Source organism: Ptychodera flava, chromosome 12, assembly GCF_041260155.1.
Source record: "Ptychodera flava strain L36383 chromosome 12, AS_Pfla_20210202, whole genome shotgun sequence".
In the NCBI taxonomy this organism is placed as follows: Eukaryota; Metazoa; Hemichordata; class Enteropneusta; family Ptychoderidae; genus Ptychodera; species Ptychodera flava.
The window spans coordinates 26441783-26458598 of NC_091939.1; the positions used below are offsets into that span (position 1 = coordinate 26441783).

General features: G+C 38.3%; 1 protein-coding gene across 2 annotated transcripts; it reads right to left on the reverse strand.

Moving 5' to 3' along the window:
* Window positions 1-1426: 1426 nt before the first annotated feature.
* On the reverse strand, window positions 1427-11227 carry LOC139145529 (ATP-binding cassette sub-family C member 9-like). 2 transcript variants are annotated; one of them, XM_070716757.1, is made up of 10 exons: window positions 9665-11227; window positions 8844-8957; window positions 8397-8508; window positions 7276-7406; window positions 6680-6758; window positions 5748-5856; window positions 5192-5295; window positions 4740-4873; window positions 4155-4217; window positions 1427-3419 (listed from the first exon to the last, which is right to left on the reverse strand). In XM_070716757.1, the coding sequence occupies exons 2-10, from the start codon at window positions 8910-8912 to the stop codon at window positions 3375-3377; spliced, it is 846 nt and encodes a 281-aa protein (XP_070572858.1). In that variant the 5' UTR covers window positions 8913-8957; window positions 9665-11227; the 3' UTR covers window positions 1427-3374. The 2 variants fall into 2 exon arrangements, with proteins under 2 accessions (XP_070572858.1, XP_070572857.1); XM_070716756.1 differs by lacking the exon at window positions 9665-11227 and having other exon boundaries at window positions 8844-9203.
* Between the last annotated feature and the right edge of the window lie 5589 nt (window positions 11228-16816).

Sequence of the window (16816 nt, forward strand, 5' to 3'; positions counted from 1 at the left end):
GTACAGCTGTCACAATCCGATGCGCTCTGCAATGGCGCATGCACTGGACTCTGACTCGGACACACACACACACACACACACACACACACACACACACACTCTCTCTCTCTCTCTCTCTCTCTCTCTCTCTCTCTCTCTCTCTCTCTCATATGAGAGAACACTGAATGTGCTACAGCAGAGCAGTTTACCACACAACCGTTCGAAGAAGAAATCAAATCTGAATATCAAGTTGGATCCACGCCAGTCGCCTTGGGACTGTAAGGATTACCTTGGCAATAAGCGTCAATCTCTCACATAGCGACGTCAGTTGTGGTTCCACATTACCGAAGTTGTAGGATGACCTAAATGCAATGATTCTTTTTCCCCATTCAACATTGTTACTTACATATTTCATACATAAGAATACCGCAGACTGCAGTGATAGTATCGCCTATCTTTCTGCCGCACATCTTCTCCCTTGTGCAGCCGGGACTGCTTCCACTCGCCGCACACAGCTGGAAGTTCAGCAGAAGTGTCAGGGCAAGCAAGGAGAGCACCAGTTTGTCTTGGTTGCTGACTTTAAACATGATCGGAGGAATTTTGTCGTTCTCCTGTTTGACGCCAGTCCTCGCTTCTCAAGGTTGATGTTCATACACGCAGCAAAGTGAGACACTAGTGCTATCGGATCTATACATCCAAATCGGAATGCACCCAGCCATCTCTAAATAGTCATAGACACAACTCACCCACAGGAATATCCGCCTATCTTATTTTTGTGAAAACAAAGCCCTAAAACACGAAAACGATGACACAGTATCAGGAGTCTATCATTTGGCATTTCGAGAGAATCTGGTGTCTGCGTTTATCTCAGCGATAGTTCAATGTTGTCGCTTTGCGGTTTCCGCTTACCTATAAGCTACCAGCGTCATCCCACATGTTATGATTGTATTTTCTCTTACCAAAAAATTCTGCCGCGGGCATTGCACGCCTATCATATTCTGGGTTTTAATAGTGTAACATACAATCTAAGTGGAAACATATTTCTGGTCGTCAACCCAGGTCCTAGAAATTTGCTGTTATTTCGAAGAGGCAAAAGTAAGAGAAATATCTGTCAAAAAGAGTGACATGGGTAAAACGTACATTTCTAAGGTTGAAATAGCTCTGTTAAGTCGGTTTTGCGAAAAAAGAAAGAAAGCGAGACTAAAACAACTGGGTAAATCACGTGATAATGACGTGAATAGAATCTAGTGAGGTTTCCCGGTGTGAGAATATCTCATCTATGCAACGTAGCTGGAAGAACAATGCGAACGCTATGTCATTTTACCTCGTGAATGATTTCAGTAAAGATCACAGAATTATTTCACCTCAAGGCGTAGTAGGCACATCACACTTATGAAATTGTTAATCTTAGTTTTTAATTTCTATGAGATCAAAGTGACATGAGTCGCGGGAATAATGTAACAAACATCATTTTAATCCATGGATGCTATAATTTGCCGATGTACTGGAGGGTTTCTCGGCAAAATGATAGTTTTATAACGACATTTTCTTACGTTGGTTTAAAATTTTAATTATATGTACAATACAAATTGAGTTGGGTTTTTTACCAGTTGTGCACATACAAAAGCACACAAGAAACATGTTAACTTGATTGAAAAAAATGTGTATATTTGCAACTAAAATACATCTCATGTATAAATCTCTATTGCACCTCTAAGCTTGTGGTTGCGTTACGGATGGTTGCAATATTTTGCCACGTGACCCGCGAGGCTTGCGCGAAGTTTGTTTCTATGCAAACGTTACTCGGTCCTTCTCGAAACATTGATTGGTTGTTACATTACCTGAGTGATGTATTACCCCTATTTGTAACAATTAACCCTATTTGTAACAAAACGTTATTTTCAAAAAAACTTGGCCGTATTTGTTAAAATCTTAATGAAATATGCATATTTGTATGTTTGACATGAAATTGGTAAAATTGCCCCGAAACAAACTTTTGGCATGCATCTACACAACTCGATTATCTTTTACGAGTAGACCTATTATCCCAAGGAAGCTGCACAACGAAATTTAATCGAACGATCAGTTTCAGAAAAAATGAGTTTCGACAAGAAAAAAAAAAGAAAATCGTTCCCAAAAATACAAATATGCATATTTCATCAAGATTTCAACAAATACGGCCAAGTTTTTTTGAAAATTAGGTTTTGTTACAAATAGGGTTGATTGTTACAAATAGGGGTAATACAAGTGATGCCTGGCATTTACAATACGTTTTAGAGCACCGTTGCGTTTCGCTTATAAGATCTATGCAAATACGAAAATACACATGGCGAGAGCTGTGTTGTGTTGTACCTTGTAATATCTGATCACACGCTCTAAGCGCGACCACCATATCAAATGTACATAATTTCATACAATTTTTCAAACGATTTTTTAGGAATTAACGTGATGGAAATTATTTTCGGATGATCATCATTGTTGGGGATTGGGTTTACAGAAGCAAAACCTGACAAATAATCCCATAAAATTCACAGGGCAATCTTGTAAATTTCTTTGAAATCCCCTTTTCAGAACAATGCAGTCATCCCAAAATATTTCCTATGGCGTTATTTCAAATCCTGGGCTTGGAGAAAAACTTTAATAAAAGTATTGTTAATTATGCTAAGCAACAAATGAAAACGCTAAATTTTGCGGATTTTACGAACTCAAGAGTTCCACAAGAAAAACATATCTAAGAGCTTGCGCTGTGTACTAACCAAAAATATACACTTCTTTGAAGTGGAAATACTAATATCAACAATGTTGTAACACGCTATTAACACTTGTATCGAGTTTTTCTGAGCTGTCTTGGGCACCATTTTGTGACAGGGACAATAACTGTACATTGTGATTTTTTATAATTTTTGTTCAGAAAGACTACTTCATTTTTTGTGTTTTAAACAAATGTTTATTGAAATACAAAGCCTTGCCGACTCACTGCCCTTTGCACATATTATTTACAAACTTTAGTCCGTTTTGTCGGAAGTCAAAAATTATGAGCGGAAATTCCAGGTATTCGACATCATGATCCTGGGAGTGAACGAGGGGCTCTGTTTTACAGAGTTTGACTGATTAAGAATGGCAGAAAATACATCAAGAATTAGCTTCTGGCCCTTTAAGTCGTTTGAAGACGTGAATTTTGGGGGGCATTTGGGGATGATGCATTGACTGTCTTTGCTACGCTATGGTAAATTCCCAGAATCCTCTCCTCCCGGAAGCAATGATGATGAAGATAAAGTGATGATATGCATCCTAGTTCCCGGCATTCTTTGCTCCCTTGACGAGAGAAGAGAACACTCCGTCTTCCAGTGCCAGCAAAGCTTCCGGGGTGTCGTATTCCACCACTCTGCCCTCACTCAAACGAGTATGGAGTCTGAGTCGAGAATAGTCGACACTCGGTGCTGTGAAAAGAAAGCAAAAAGAATACATTACTCAAAAATAGTTTATGTAAAGAACATATAATTAAGAAAACTGGACCTGAGCTTTTCTCAGCATGACAGCAGTAGTACTGACTTTTTTGTACATTTCAACGAAATGGGTAGATTTCCATGTTAATTTCATATTGGTGACACTGATACTATTCGTCAGGCGACAGAAACAGGTCTTGGAATTTAGGATCGTTTCCAACGAATTCATTAACTGCAGATGTAAAAAAACAACAATAACACAACAACTGGCTGAAAAAATAGGAAAGCCAAAATTCGCGAGTTACTGTATATCTAGATAGAGGCCCGGGGTTGATTTCGATTAATATTTCCTGCTCTCCTAAAATACGAGAACATATTTTCCATGGAAAAGTTCTCTAATGTTCCCCGAAACGAATGAATTTGTGTACATTTTCCCATCTGATACTCTCTAATAGAAAAATACATAGACATAAAACGAACATTAGCGTGATGAAATTGGAAAAATATATCGGATAATAAACACGGCTGGGCTAAAGAATCGAAGTCTTCCCTTTAACTTTTCAGAACGCCACTTTCGATCCGCTAATCTGACGAAAATATTGTGCATTGTCATCTGCGTTTTCATGGTAACAAGGGGCAAGTGTGATCGTGTGATTATTAACAAATCGAGGAAAATAAACCTAATTTAACACACGGCACAATTTAGCAACAACAAATAGTGACACGTACGGCGATAGTCAGCACAGTTTTGTCTGCAAACGCCGTTGCAACTACCTTCTGCAGGATAGCATCCTAGAATGGAATAAAATGATATGTTACAAAACATACGAAAGCGAATAAACAGAACTACTATCGTCTTGTAATCAACTTTTCTTGATGTGATTAAAAAGCCGTTTTATGTGAAATGTTTGCAACATTCTGATCACAAGCACCAGGAAGTTACTGAAATACTACAGCAGCTGTATAAGACACTGTGATACCTTTGTCGCAAAGTAATACATTATCTTACCGTTTAAGTCACAATGTAAATATAAAAATAAAAATGATATGGTATTGTATGATTTATTGTAACAAGTATATTATCCACCTGAAATGGTATTGAGAGACCTTATATTATTTCTGAATGATATTGCCCGTGACTGTTCATCTATTGTATAACATGCCATTATGTCAGAATTTAAATCACGCACTCAGTTGTTCCTGTGCGTCCAGTCTGTACTCTGCTCATAGGGCATAGTACTGCTCCGGTGGTTATCTTTCACTTGAATACATCGAGCACCAATTCGAAACTGAAAGGACAAGTTCTAAACTCACAGTCTGCATGTCGATTGATGCCGTAGCTTCGTCCATTACAAGTATACGGGTTTTCCTGAGAAACGCTCTCGCTAGACAGAACAGCTGTCGCTGGCCGACGCTGAAGTTTTCCCCACCTTCGGAAACGGGAGAATCTGTACGGCAGATACGAGGAAAGATGACGTATCAAAAATATGTGTTCATTCGGGTCCTTAATTGTCTCGAATGTGAACATGTGTGGGTTTGCTTGATGGTGATACCGTGGACCCTGCAGGGTGTATACACTCGAGTTTCAAACATACTATTTGGGAAAACGATGTACATACACCAAGGCAATTCAGGTCGTCTGCTCACTCTGCTAAGTATATCATACTGTGAACATTTCAAAACTTCATGGGAGAGAGTGTGACCAGAATTTTAAATGAGCGGGTTACTACGAGCCGTTGTTATGTGCATGGATCAACGGTACCTACCGAGCTTTTCGTCTAACTCCGTCACAACAGCTTTAAGTTGTGCGATTTCAAGAGCTTCCCATAACTCATCGTCGGATTTTTCATCGTATGGGTCTAGGTTAAACCTGCAATGATACAAGATCACAAACATGAAATTGTGTAAATTTTGGGAGACTATAAAAAAAGTTAAATCTATTCGACCGTACTGGTTTAGCTAAAGAATTCCGTACGTCTTAGGCACTTTCGTAGAAAACATTTAACATGAAAATAAAATTTTATCGCGCATGCATTTTGACTGTGAATAAGTATGTCATCGTCGTAACGACAGACTCTAAACTTCATGGTAACACTGCCGTGAAGCAATCGTACAGCACCACAATCATTACGCATGCGTCGTGAACTTCTTCTAAAACTAACAAAATCCCGGCAACGCCATAGGACACGATCCTTTCATCTTTACACTAAAACTAAAGGGTGAAAAAAATCAGCCGAAAACATAGACCAAGTGACTGCACTTTAATTCTTTGAAAACGAAGTTATTAACAACCAAGTGTTTTGTCCATATCTAGTACCTTACCTGATCGTACCGGCAAATAGGACAGGATCCTGAGGTATGATGGCAATTCTGCTCCTCAGTGTTATTAGAGGAATATGCGATATGTCCATATTGTCAATCAGAATACGACCTGCAGGGGCAAATTAAGGTATAATGCGTCTCAGGTTCAGATATTTTGATTATATTTAAAAGTATTTGTCTGCTGCTTGTGTGCACAAATTTTGACGCCTGAGATTAGAAAATGAAGTTTCAGCATGTGTGTGTGTGCGCGCGCGTTTGTCTGTGTCTGTGTGTCTGTGAAAATCAAAACATTTCTTTTCCCTTCAGAGTTAACGCACGGAATAACGGCCCTTTTGAATAACAAATACCAGTCAATTGATTTTTAGGTAGAGCACGTCTCCGGGGGGGGGGGGGCAGAAATTCAGACTCTCAAACTTTTAAAACGCTTGTGGGGGACGCATTTTGAAGTCCATGGAGTGACGAAACGTTTCACCGGCTTATCTTTGTTGAAATCGTAAAATGCATTTCTCCTCACAGAGTTAACAAAGAGATGTCGGCTATTTTGAATTTTTGCATTCGGTAAATATCGGGTACTTCGACTCTCTAGTAAAACATTTTGCACAGTGACCCCCTGATATTTATTCTTGATTTCGAAAGCCTGGGGAATGATTTAAAGCTTGCTCATGGAAAGTTTGTTCAAAGTATGTCTTTCGAGGCGCGAACTACCTTACGGTATTTTTGTCTCCCTTTAAAATCAGAATTTGTAAACTGACATCTGATTTCAATTTCGACAATGACCACTCTTTTCCCGGGAAAGATTGAGCAAACTTTTGAAACTTTCCATCGCGGGACGCGTGTTACCCTATCTGTGCACCCAATGGAATCTTCCACCACGTGACTATCAAAGCATGCTTGAAATAAAGTTGACAGCTTCTTTGTGTACTTGAACTTACCTTTGTAAGTGTCTAACATTCTGAACAAAGCAAGAGTAAGGGACGATTTGCCGCTTCCTGTCCTTCCGCATATTCCGACCTGGCGATAGATGTGAAGTAGAGAGACGGGGTCAAATTGAACACGCACAGATAGATACCGTCAGCCAGTTGGCGAGGTAAGATCTGCTGCAATAGGTGACAGTGACAACAAATATAGTATTCCAATAAACAACCACAGATTACGTGACAAATGACTAAGTGGCAGGCTACGATAACACTTTTATTTCTGATCAATGTCATCTTTTTATCTTGGGGGCATTTGAAATTTGCAAAGGCCATCAACGCGGAAGAACTGTTCGATGTAAGAAAATATTGGTAGGAATTGAAACAATAGTATTTACCATTACTTAAAACATCACATAATTGGCATTATTTGAAGAAAGCGTCGGAAATTTTGATGAGCTGACATACTGATAAAACTGAATTTCTCATTCAAAATTTCTGCATATCACAAAAGCCAGAGCAAATACTTTTGCCCATGTTCGGTACGTTTTTTTGTCATTTTTGTTGTCGATGAAACTATTCTGTGTTGACGACGGGAGAACGAGCTTGCATACTTTTTCACCGGGCTTGAACCGAATAGTGACATCCCGAAGCACATCGTCGAGATCCGTATCGTAACGCGCCGATATGCTGTCTATTTGGATATCTCCGTCCCTCGGCCAGTTCAAAGGCGGAGTGAAAACACCTGAAAGAGAAAAAAAGCGCTAAATTCGGGGAAAACCATGGTTTTCGCGTGGTCAGAATTGATAAAACGCAAAGGTCATGGAGATTGCCGAAGTTCCACGCAGATTGGTTGGCTTTACATTCGGTCTACAGTTATAACATTGGCTGGAGAGAAATTGATTCAGAAACTTCATCTTTCGCTGTGTATCTGACAAGTCATCTTCCAAGTGTCCTCATGACTCCATACAGCGCTATGGTCATCCAAGTTGCCGGCAATGATTAGTCATTTCATCGTCCATTTCTAGGATATACTGTGTAAGATAATTGTGGACATCCACGCTCTAACGGGCCTGATACCGTTCTTGTGAAAATCCAAGTTGAGGCATGTGTTAAAGATTTTATGACTTTTTAATGGGAAAGTCGTTAAACGCATTAGCGGGACGGCAATTAATGCCTATGAGCAATATCATTTGCACAATCTTTTAGTCTCGCTCCGCTGATGGATTTAGGAGATTAATGCAGAAAATATTGATCGGACTTCATGTCCCTCCAATATCTGAAAAAATTTCAACTAAATTATTCATCTGTATGTGCAGATATAGGGTAATGAGTGCGCCACCGACGGCCGTGTCAAATAACCTTGGAGATGATACTACATTAGTTTCATTGGAACCATCATTGAGACAACTAGTGTGTGGATGAAGCCAGGCCTGTCTTACTTATGCCGAAACACTCTTATACACAATGAAGAAAGAAATACGTTTGATTGTAACAATAATCTTCTCTGCCACTCACAGAATCATTATCATGCCCAACATCACACCCACGACAGCCATTATCATCATTGGCATCATCATCAGCATCATCATTACAGTCATGACCAACATCATCATCATCATCATCATCATCATCATCATCATCACCATCGTGGCAATCATCATCGTAAATAATCTTCATTAACAACAAACAACAACAACAACAACAACACAATTTTATCACGATCATTGCCTACCTTCATACTGTTCAGTGGGAACATGACTGTAATATTCAACGCGTTCGACAGCATTCATATGCATTTCAGCGTCAGCACTGTCGCGAACAATCCAATTTAGATATCCGGCCATCTAGTGTGTTATGAAACAAAAGAAAACACACATCACAAATTTAACATTATTTTGACAATAAAGTGTCTGCGAATTAGCAAGGAGGCAATTTTAACTTGACGGCCGTAACACTGAAATACGAACTTAGCCAAAAGTATCGGCAAAATAGTACTTCCAAACAACCTGGAGAAATATACACAATTACAAGGTTATTTGAATCAAGTGTCTGAACGTGCCTTGATCACTATTCACTGGAGCTACGCCGTGTTACAAACATAGAACATCAAAAAACGAAAGTAAGTGCAGCTTGTGACCGGACAGCAAATGCTCACACCGGCTTGGGAGCGAGTGCTTACCTGCAGTGCATACGCTAGTGCTAATCCCACCATACTGGGCGTGAGAGCTCCAAGGACCGATGATACCATACACGCGATGCCAGCGATCAGCACGATGAAGGCCCCGACAAAATCCTGGATGTGGTTTAGCGCAAGTGAAAACGTAAAACTAATCGTGGAAATTAAGGTATTAAGGTTTCATTACGTAAACTGTATCTTTTGATATATTTTCATTATTTTTGTTAAGTTCTAGAAAAAAGTGCATTTTCATTCAATCTCCTCTCTAAAATGCTGAAATACTGAATATTAATTAGCTTTGCTGACAAGAAGCATTGCTCAAAGTATGCCATCTTACTGCTGGAAAATGAATTCTAGTCCTTATTAAAACGTTGTGCGTTGCGCACATGTAGATAGCGCTTGGACACAATTTGGTGGTACAATAAGAAACTTAATTTTACAATTAGAACACGTGCATATAGCAACTTTACAGCTAATGCATCTTAAACATGATCGGTAGGTTTGATTTGCACTCTTTTGTTCAAGACTGTGTTCTTTCATTTTTTTTCATCACAGTATTTTAGTAAATTCCAGTTTGTTCATGTAGTTATGTGGGGAAATAAACGTTGCTTGTCCCTAGTAGTATATTACAGATGCAGTATGCTGTTAAAAATACCTTTCGTCTTTAGGACGGGTACTAGAATTACAACATTTCAAAGGGTAGTGATGCATCCACGTAAAGTCTACTTCACGTGCTGTGAAATCTTTTACGGATAAGTTCTACATAAATATAGGGAACCAAAATATCCAATGTATTTGTCTGTGAGGCAGACTTGAAAACTTACAAGTCTAATTCCGAGCCAACTGTTAGCGGTCTGTAGGTAGATGTAAGCTACGTTGTTTGTATTGATAGTGTCAACGATCCGTTTCCTAAACACACGCGTTCGGTCCTGAAAGATACGCGTGTTAAAAACGTAAAAAAAACTGCCACGATAGGGAACGTATATCCTTCGCGTTTTCGTTCTTCTGAAATTTATTGATCCTTCAAGGCTTTCTTTCCTCCTCAAAACAAGGCTACATTTTATTTATTTGATGCAAAGACGTATGTTGCATGTTGTGGTGTAAAAACAGTCTTTAATATCCCCACTCGCCCTCAACGTCGAGAAAAATGTCATGCCAGTTTTTAAGAAAGGAGATTGTCATGATGTTACGAACTATCGACCGATATCCCTGCTGTCACTAATAAGCAAGATTTTTGAAAATCTGTATATACAAAACTTTTTGAGCATGTCAAGAGTACTCTCATCTCTGAGCAACACAGTTTCATTAAGAACAGAGACACCGTTTCTAACCTCATTTCATATGTTGACCATTTGTCCAAAGCTTTTGACTCTAAGCAGCAAGTCGATTCCATTTATCTGGATCTCAGTAAGGCCTTTGACTCTGTGTCTCACGAACTTTAACTCATAAAATGAAATGTTATGGATGTTCAGTGCTAATGTGGCTGAAATCCTATATCTCTCAGGTAGATCTCAAAGCGTAGTTTTAAACGGTAAACAGTCTTTCTGGAAGCCAGTTCTTTCTGGTGTTCCCCAGGACTCTTTAATTGGCCCTCTTCTTTTTATTCTTTATGTAAACGATGTGTCTACTGTTATTTCCCATTCAACCTTGTCTATTTATGCAGACGATACAAAATTGTTCAAATGTCTTGACTCAGCTGATGACTGTATATTTCTTCAGCAAGATTTGAACAATATATCGAATTGGTGTGCAAAATGGAAACTGAATCTTAATGTTTCTAAATGCTGTATTATATCATTCACCAACAAAAGAAACAAAATAGTCGCTGATTATTCACTGAACGGCTCTATGCTACAACGGGTGTCTTCAGTTAAAGATTTAGGTATAACCCTGACATCCGATTTAAACTTTAAAACTCATATTAACTCCATTATCAGTAAATCTTACAAAATGCTAGGTTTTCTTAAGCGCACCTGTAAATCTTTCACCAATATACAGGCTTTGCGGACTTTGTACATTTCCTTAGTTCGATCAAATCTTGAATATGCTTCCACTGTTTGGTCTCCGAACCAAAAATATCTCGTCGAAAGACTTGAAACTGTTCAGTTGAAATTTATTAAATTTCTCTGTTTTAAACAAAACATTCCCTATGTATCAGAACAATATGAACAGACATGTAAATATTTTCACCTCCCCAGCTATTCTCTCGTCGCAAGGCCGCTGATCTTAACTTTTTACACAAGTGCGTTCATTCCGAGGTCGACTCACCCTATCTTGTAGAACAGGTTAATTACAACTTTCCAATGAGGACACTTCGTCACTCTGAGTCTTTAAAACCCGCGAGATCTCGGCTAAACGTTAGGAAGTATTCCTTTTCCCAAGATCCATGTCCGCTTATAACGATTTAGTATGTAAATATAATACTGTTGACATTTTTACTACTAGTCTGCCTTTCGTCGGACCATCAAAGACATTTTGTACAGATAATGTTTGTGTGTAATAGTTTCGTATACGTGTATGTTTGTATCAGATTTTTATCCTTGCTCTTATTGTCAGACCTATAAGTGGGCCTTTCGCCTGTTGGATCTGAATAAATAAAATAAAAAAAAATAAAAAAAAATAACGTTTCTTTTGCATCAGATTTCAAGATCGATGGATCCTTTGACGTTCTACAGAAGGCCGTGATTCTCGTCTTAATTATCTTTCACAAAGTATCATTGAAAATATGATGAAATCAGCACACTGGGAAGTATCAAGGAATGAAGAAAACAAAACAAGTGGGCCCGGCCACGTTACATTTACATATAAACGGGTAACAATTGAAATTACGTTTCTGATACTTTGAACTCTACTGCTGGTAATCTTGGATGTTGTGAGGTCTCACATAACAGAGGAACTATCTAGACGTACGTCAAGTCCACACCTACTGCGCTAGGCACGTTTTGTGATCTTTCTTTACAGGACTTTTTAGTATCATGTGCTTGATTTACACACCGACAACTTGAAAAAGACAACAAATTGAATACAATAAGGGTATAATAAAGGCATGATAAAATAAGTTACGGGGGAGATTGAAAACGATTGCAGATGACCATACAGAAGGGTTGGATATTAACAACAACAACAACAACAACAACAACAATAATAATTAATATAAGTATTATATAGAAATAATAACGCGAATAATAATAGGTTCAATTTCCGTGAAAATTTCACCATAAAGGTATTTTGGGTCGAAAAGACCAAATATGATATCGATTTCACTGCCCCATGTTTCCATGGTAACCATTTTAGGGGTTGAAAATTTCAGTTTTTCTAATATCCCATGAAAAGTTACTTTGATTGATATGAAAATTACCTAGTGGGGGAGTTCGGGTCAGCGAACACAAAAACCAGACTTATCTTAATGTTTCGAGTTGCCATGGTAACTATTTTGGGATTAAAAATGTTACTTTTTCCCTAATTCCTATTAAAGAACTATTGATTGATGTAAAAAATTGATAATAAGGGTTTTTCTTGTCAGCACACCAAAAAAATCACACTCATTTTAATGTGAGATGTTTCCATGGTAACCATTCAAGAGTAAAAATTACCAGTTTTTCAAAGATTCCACCTAAAATCCAGTAACCAACAGAATATGTTATATCAAAGGGATATTTTGGGTTAGAAAGACCAAATATCAAGTGTAAAAATCCAGTAATCAACAGAAATATTATACCAAAGGGTTATTTTGGGTTAGAAAGACAAAACATGATATCCATTTTTACTGCCCTGTGTTTCCATAGTAACCTATTTGCGTTTTAAAATTTTAAAAGTTTTTCCAAATTCCATTAAAAGTAATCCTAGTTACTATGCAAATGCTCTCCTAAATGTATTTATCACAGCATGAACTCCATGTTCATTTTTTTCATGTTGCCATGGTAACCATTTAGGTAACCACAGTTTTTTTATTTAAACCATGCATATTTTAGATCAGGGGTATCTTTTTTCGTTAACCAGACAAGAAAAGGCTATTTTACGAGATTCTGACATGAAGTGAATTTACGAGTCTTTTGATGTGTATACTTGCACACCTTTAATACCCAAGGAAACAGGTATAATGGACGACAGTGGGACTCAAAAGTTTTGTGAACCATTAACAACCCGTTTCACTCTCAGAGATGTATGCAAATTTTAAAAGTCGCCATGACAACCTGACAACAACATGGCCTTTTCAGCACCGAGACATACTGTAGCAGGGCTAAAAATTGGCCATTGCCCTTCTGCCGGGAGAAGGCATAATTTCCGTGTCATTGTGATTGATACATTATTATCAACATGCAACGAGAATGCGTTTTTATTGGCCATCGTTTCCTGTGCCTGTCATTCAAGTACGTCAGTTCAGATATTGAAACTTTGTGGCAAAGTTCCACTGCACGGCCGTCTTCGTAATTTTGCAGAACAAAGTTACATCATGTGCCCAGCTGGGTTTGACTGCATTTATATACCTCGTCCCAAAAGTGACGGACGGATCTTTCAACCTTTCAGCTTGGTGAAAAACGCATTTATTGATTCGCCAAAGGCCTGTGGATTCGCTTATTTTTGCACAAGTGCTACATGGACATAGGAAAAAGTTCGACTCACCCTAGCCCTCTCGATTGTTGAATACAACCACAGTCCATGATGAGAGTTCTCGAATCAAAAACTGTAGCCGTGCTCGAATACAAATGTCTTCTCATTAAATTACGTCATTCTTGATATACAAGAGTAAGCATTCCAAATCTGTCACCCTGTTTTTTTCAAAGTTTGGAGAAGGGCGGCATTTCCATCTGAATGATTGAACAACGTGAAACGCAAAATTCCATCGCATATTATCCGGCAATATGTACACTGTACAGTAGAAATACTGTATACGCTCCAGGTGATTATAACTATAAGCTTATACTCCACAAAATGGCCACAGGCGGCGTGAACTTTCTGAAAGGATTTCCTAAACGTCCTACTTGTTACCTTAGAGACTCACATGTGATGTCCTGAAAAGTATTCTCTGCAGTAATTCCAGTTTCTGTCAACATGCAAAGATGAACGACATGATTATAGCACGAGACGTAGTGTACAGACTACACATTCACGCCCACGTTCACCCAATTACACATGCTCATATTGGCAGACTACACTGGCAAAAGAGTGCGCATGCGTAAAGTTATATTTGTAGCACAGATCTCGCGGAAACTCATTCCTTTGCTCTATCTATATCCATCCCAAAACTTCCTTGAATTGATTGCTTACATTTAATGCACATAGGGAGAGGGTTTATGGTTTTCGCTTAAACTACAAATGCCACGCTGAAGATACGTTTACAAGGCCAATTACATTGGCATAGACTCTCCACAGTTGCTGCGCCTTGTTTTGTGCACGCCCATGACTGCCATGATGGGCCTGCATTCGAAGGCTACGCTGTGCAGCTCAGCAGCTGTGAGCACGCGCTGTCAGACACAGCGACTGTCAGTTTTTGCAAGTATATGAATATTTATAAGGGTAGTGATATCAAAAGGAACACCTAACTGGGCGGAGAGAATATACGTACGACAATTAGCAGTCACCCCTATTGACAAAATTAAAATAAACAACACCTCTTTTTCAATATTCCCACAACTTCAATGAACTGTTATTAGATTTCTATATAATACTTATAGCCTCATAACTTGTAATAATAATAACAATAATAATAATAATAATAATAATAATAATAATAATAATAATAATAATAATAATAATTAATATAAGTATTATATAGAAATAATAACGCGAATAATAATAGGTTCAATTTCCGTGAAAATTTCACCATTAAGGTATTTTGGGTCGAAAAGACCAAATATAATATCGATTTCACTGCCCCATGTTTCCATGGTAACCATTTTAGGGGTTGAAAATTTCAGTTTTTCTAATATCCCATGAAAAGTTACTTTGATTGATATGAAAATTACCTAGTGGGGGAGTTCGGGTCAGAGAACACAAAAACCAGACTTATCTTAATGTTTCGAGTTGCCATGGTAACTATTTTGGGATTGAAAACGTTACTTTTTCCCTAATTCCTATTAAAGAACTATTGATTGATGTAAAAAATTGATAATAAGGGTTTTTCTTGTTAGCACACCAAAAAAGTCACACTCATTTTAATGTGAGATGTTTCCATGGTAACCATTCAGGAGTAAAAATTACCAGTCTTTTCAAAGATTCTACCTAAAATCCAGTAACCAACAGAAAATGTTATATCAAAGGGATATTTTGGGTTAGAAAGACCAAATATCCAGTGTAAAAATCCAGTAATCAACAAAAATATTATACCAAAGGGTTATTTTGGGTTAGAAAGACAAAACATGATATCCATTTTTACTGCCCTGTGTTTCCATAGTAACCTATTTGCATTTTAAAATTTCAAAGTTTTTCCAAATTCCATTAAAAGTAATTCCAGTTACTATGCAAATGCTCTCCTAAGTGTAATTATCACCTAACTCCATGTTCATTTTCATGTTGCCATGGTAACCATTTAGGTAACCACAGTTTTTTTAATTAAAATCATGCATATTTTAGATCAGGGGTATCTTTTTTCGTTAAACAGACAAGAAAAGGCTTTGCGAGATTCTGCCCATGAAGTGCATTTTCTAGTCTTTTGATGTGTATACTTGCACACCTTTAATACCCAAGGAAAAAGGTATAATGGACGACAGTGGGACTCAAAAGTTCTGTGACCTATTAACAACCCGTTTCACTCTCAGAGTTGTATGCAAATTTTAAAAGTCGCCATGACAACCTGACAACAACATGGCCTTTTCAGCACTGAGACATACTGTAGCAGGGCTAAAAATTGGCCATGGCCCTTCTGCCGGGAGGAGGCATAATTTCTGTGTCATTGTGATTGATACATTATTATCAAAATGCAACGAGAATGCGTTTTTATTGGCCATCGTTTCCTGTGCCTGTCTTCAAGAACGTCAGTTGAGATATTTAAACTTCGTTGCAAAGTTCCACCGCACGGCCGGTCGTCTTCGTAAATTCCAGAACAAAGTCACATTATGTGCCCAGCTGGGTTTGACTGCATTTATCTACCTCGTCCCAAAGTGACGGACGGATCTTTCAACGTTTCAGCATGGTGAAAAACGCATTTATTGATTCGCCAAAGGCCTGTGGATTCGCTTATTTTTGCACAAGTGCTACATGGACATAGGAAAAAGTTCGACTCACCCTAGCCCTCTCGATTGTTGAATACAACCACGGTCCATGATGAGAGTTCTCGAATCAAAAACTGTAGCCGTGCTCGAATACAAATGTCTTCTCATTAAATTACGTCATTCTTGATATACAAGAGTTAGCATTCCAAATCTGTCACCCTGTTTTTTTTCAAAGTTTGGAGAAGGGCGGCATTTCCATCTGAATGATTGAACGACGTGAAACGCAAAATTCCATCGCATATTATCCGGCAATATGTACACTGTACAGTAAAAATACTGTATACGCTCCAGGTACGTATAACTATAAGCTTATACTCCACAAAATGGCCACAGGCGGCGTGAACTTTCTAAAAGGATTTCCTAAACGTCCTACTTGTTACCTTAGAGACTCACATGTGATGTCCTGAAAAGTATTCTCTGCAGTAATTCCAGTTTCTGTCAACATGCAAAGCTGAATGACATGATTATAGCACGAGACGTAGTGTGCAGACTACACATTCACGAGCACGTTCACTCAATTGCGCATGCTCATATTGGCAGATTACACTGGCAAAAGAGTGCGCATGCGTAAAGTTATATTTGTAGCACAGATCTTGCGGAAACTCATGCATTTGCTCTATATCCTTCCCAAAACTTCCTTGATTGCTGACAGTTAATGCACATGAACAAAGTAAAACCAACAACGTCAGCATAGGGAGAGGGTTTATGGTTTTCGCCACAACTACAAATGCCACGCTGAAGATACGTTTACAAGGCCAATTACAC

Bases quoted from the DNA above. Each gene is read 5' to 3' on its own strand.
- LOC139145529 (XM_070716757.1), bottom strand. From the start codon at position 8,912: ATGGTATCATCGGTCCTTGGAGCTCTCACGCCCAGTATGGTGGGATTA. The intron at 8,509-8,843 runs GTAAGCACTCGC...ATAACACACTAG, and splicing joins CACTAGCGTATGCACTGCAG to ATGGCCGGATATCTAAATTG. The intron at 5,296-5,747 runs GTAAGGTACTAG...GTATCATTGCAG, and splicing joins CTATTTGCCGGTACGATCAG to GTTTAACCTAGACCCATACG.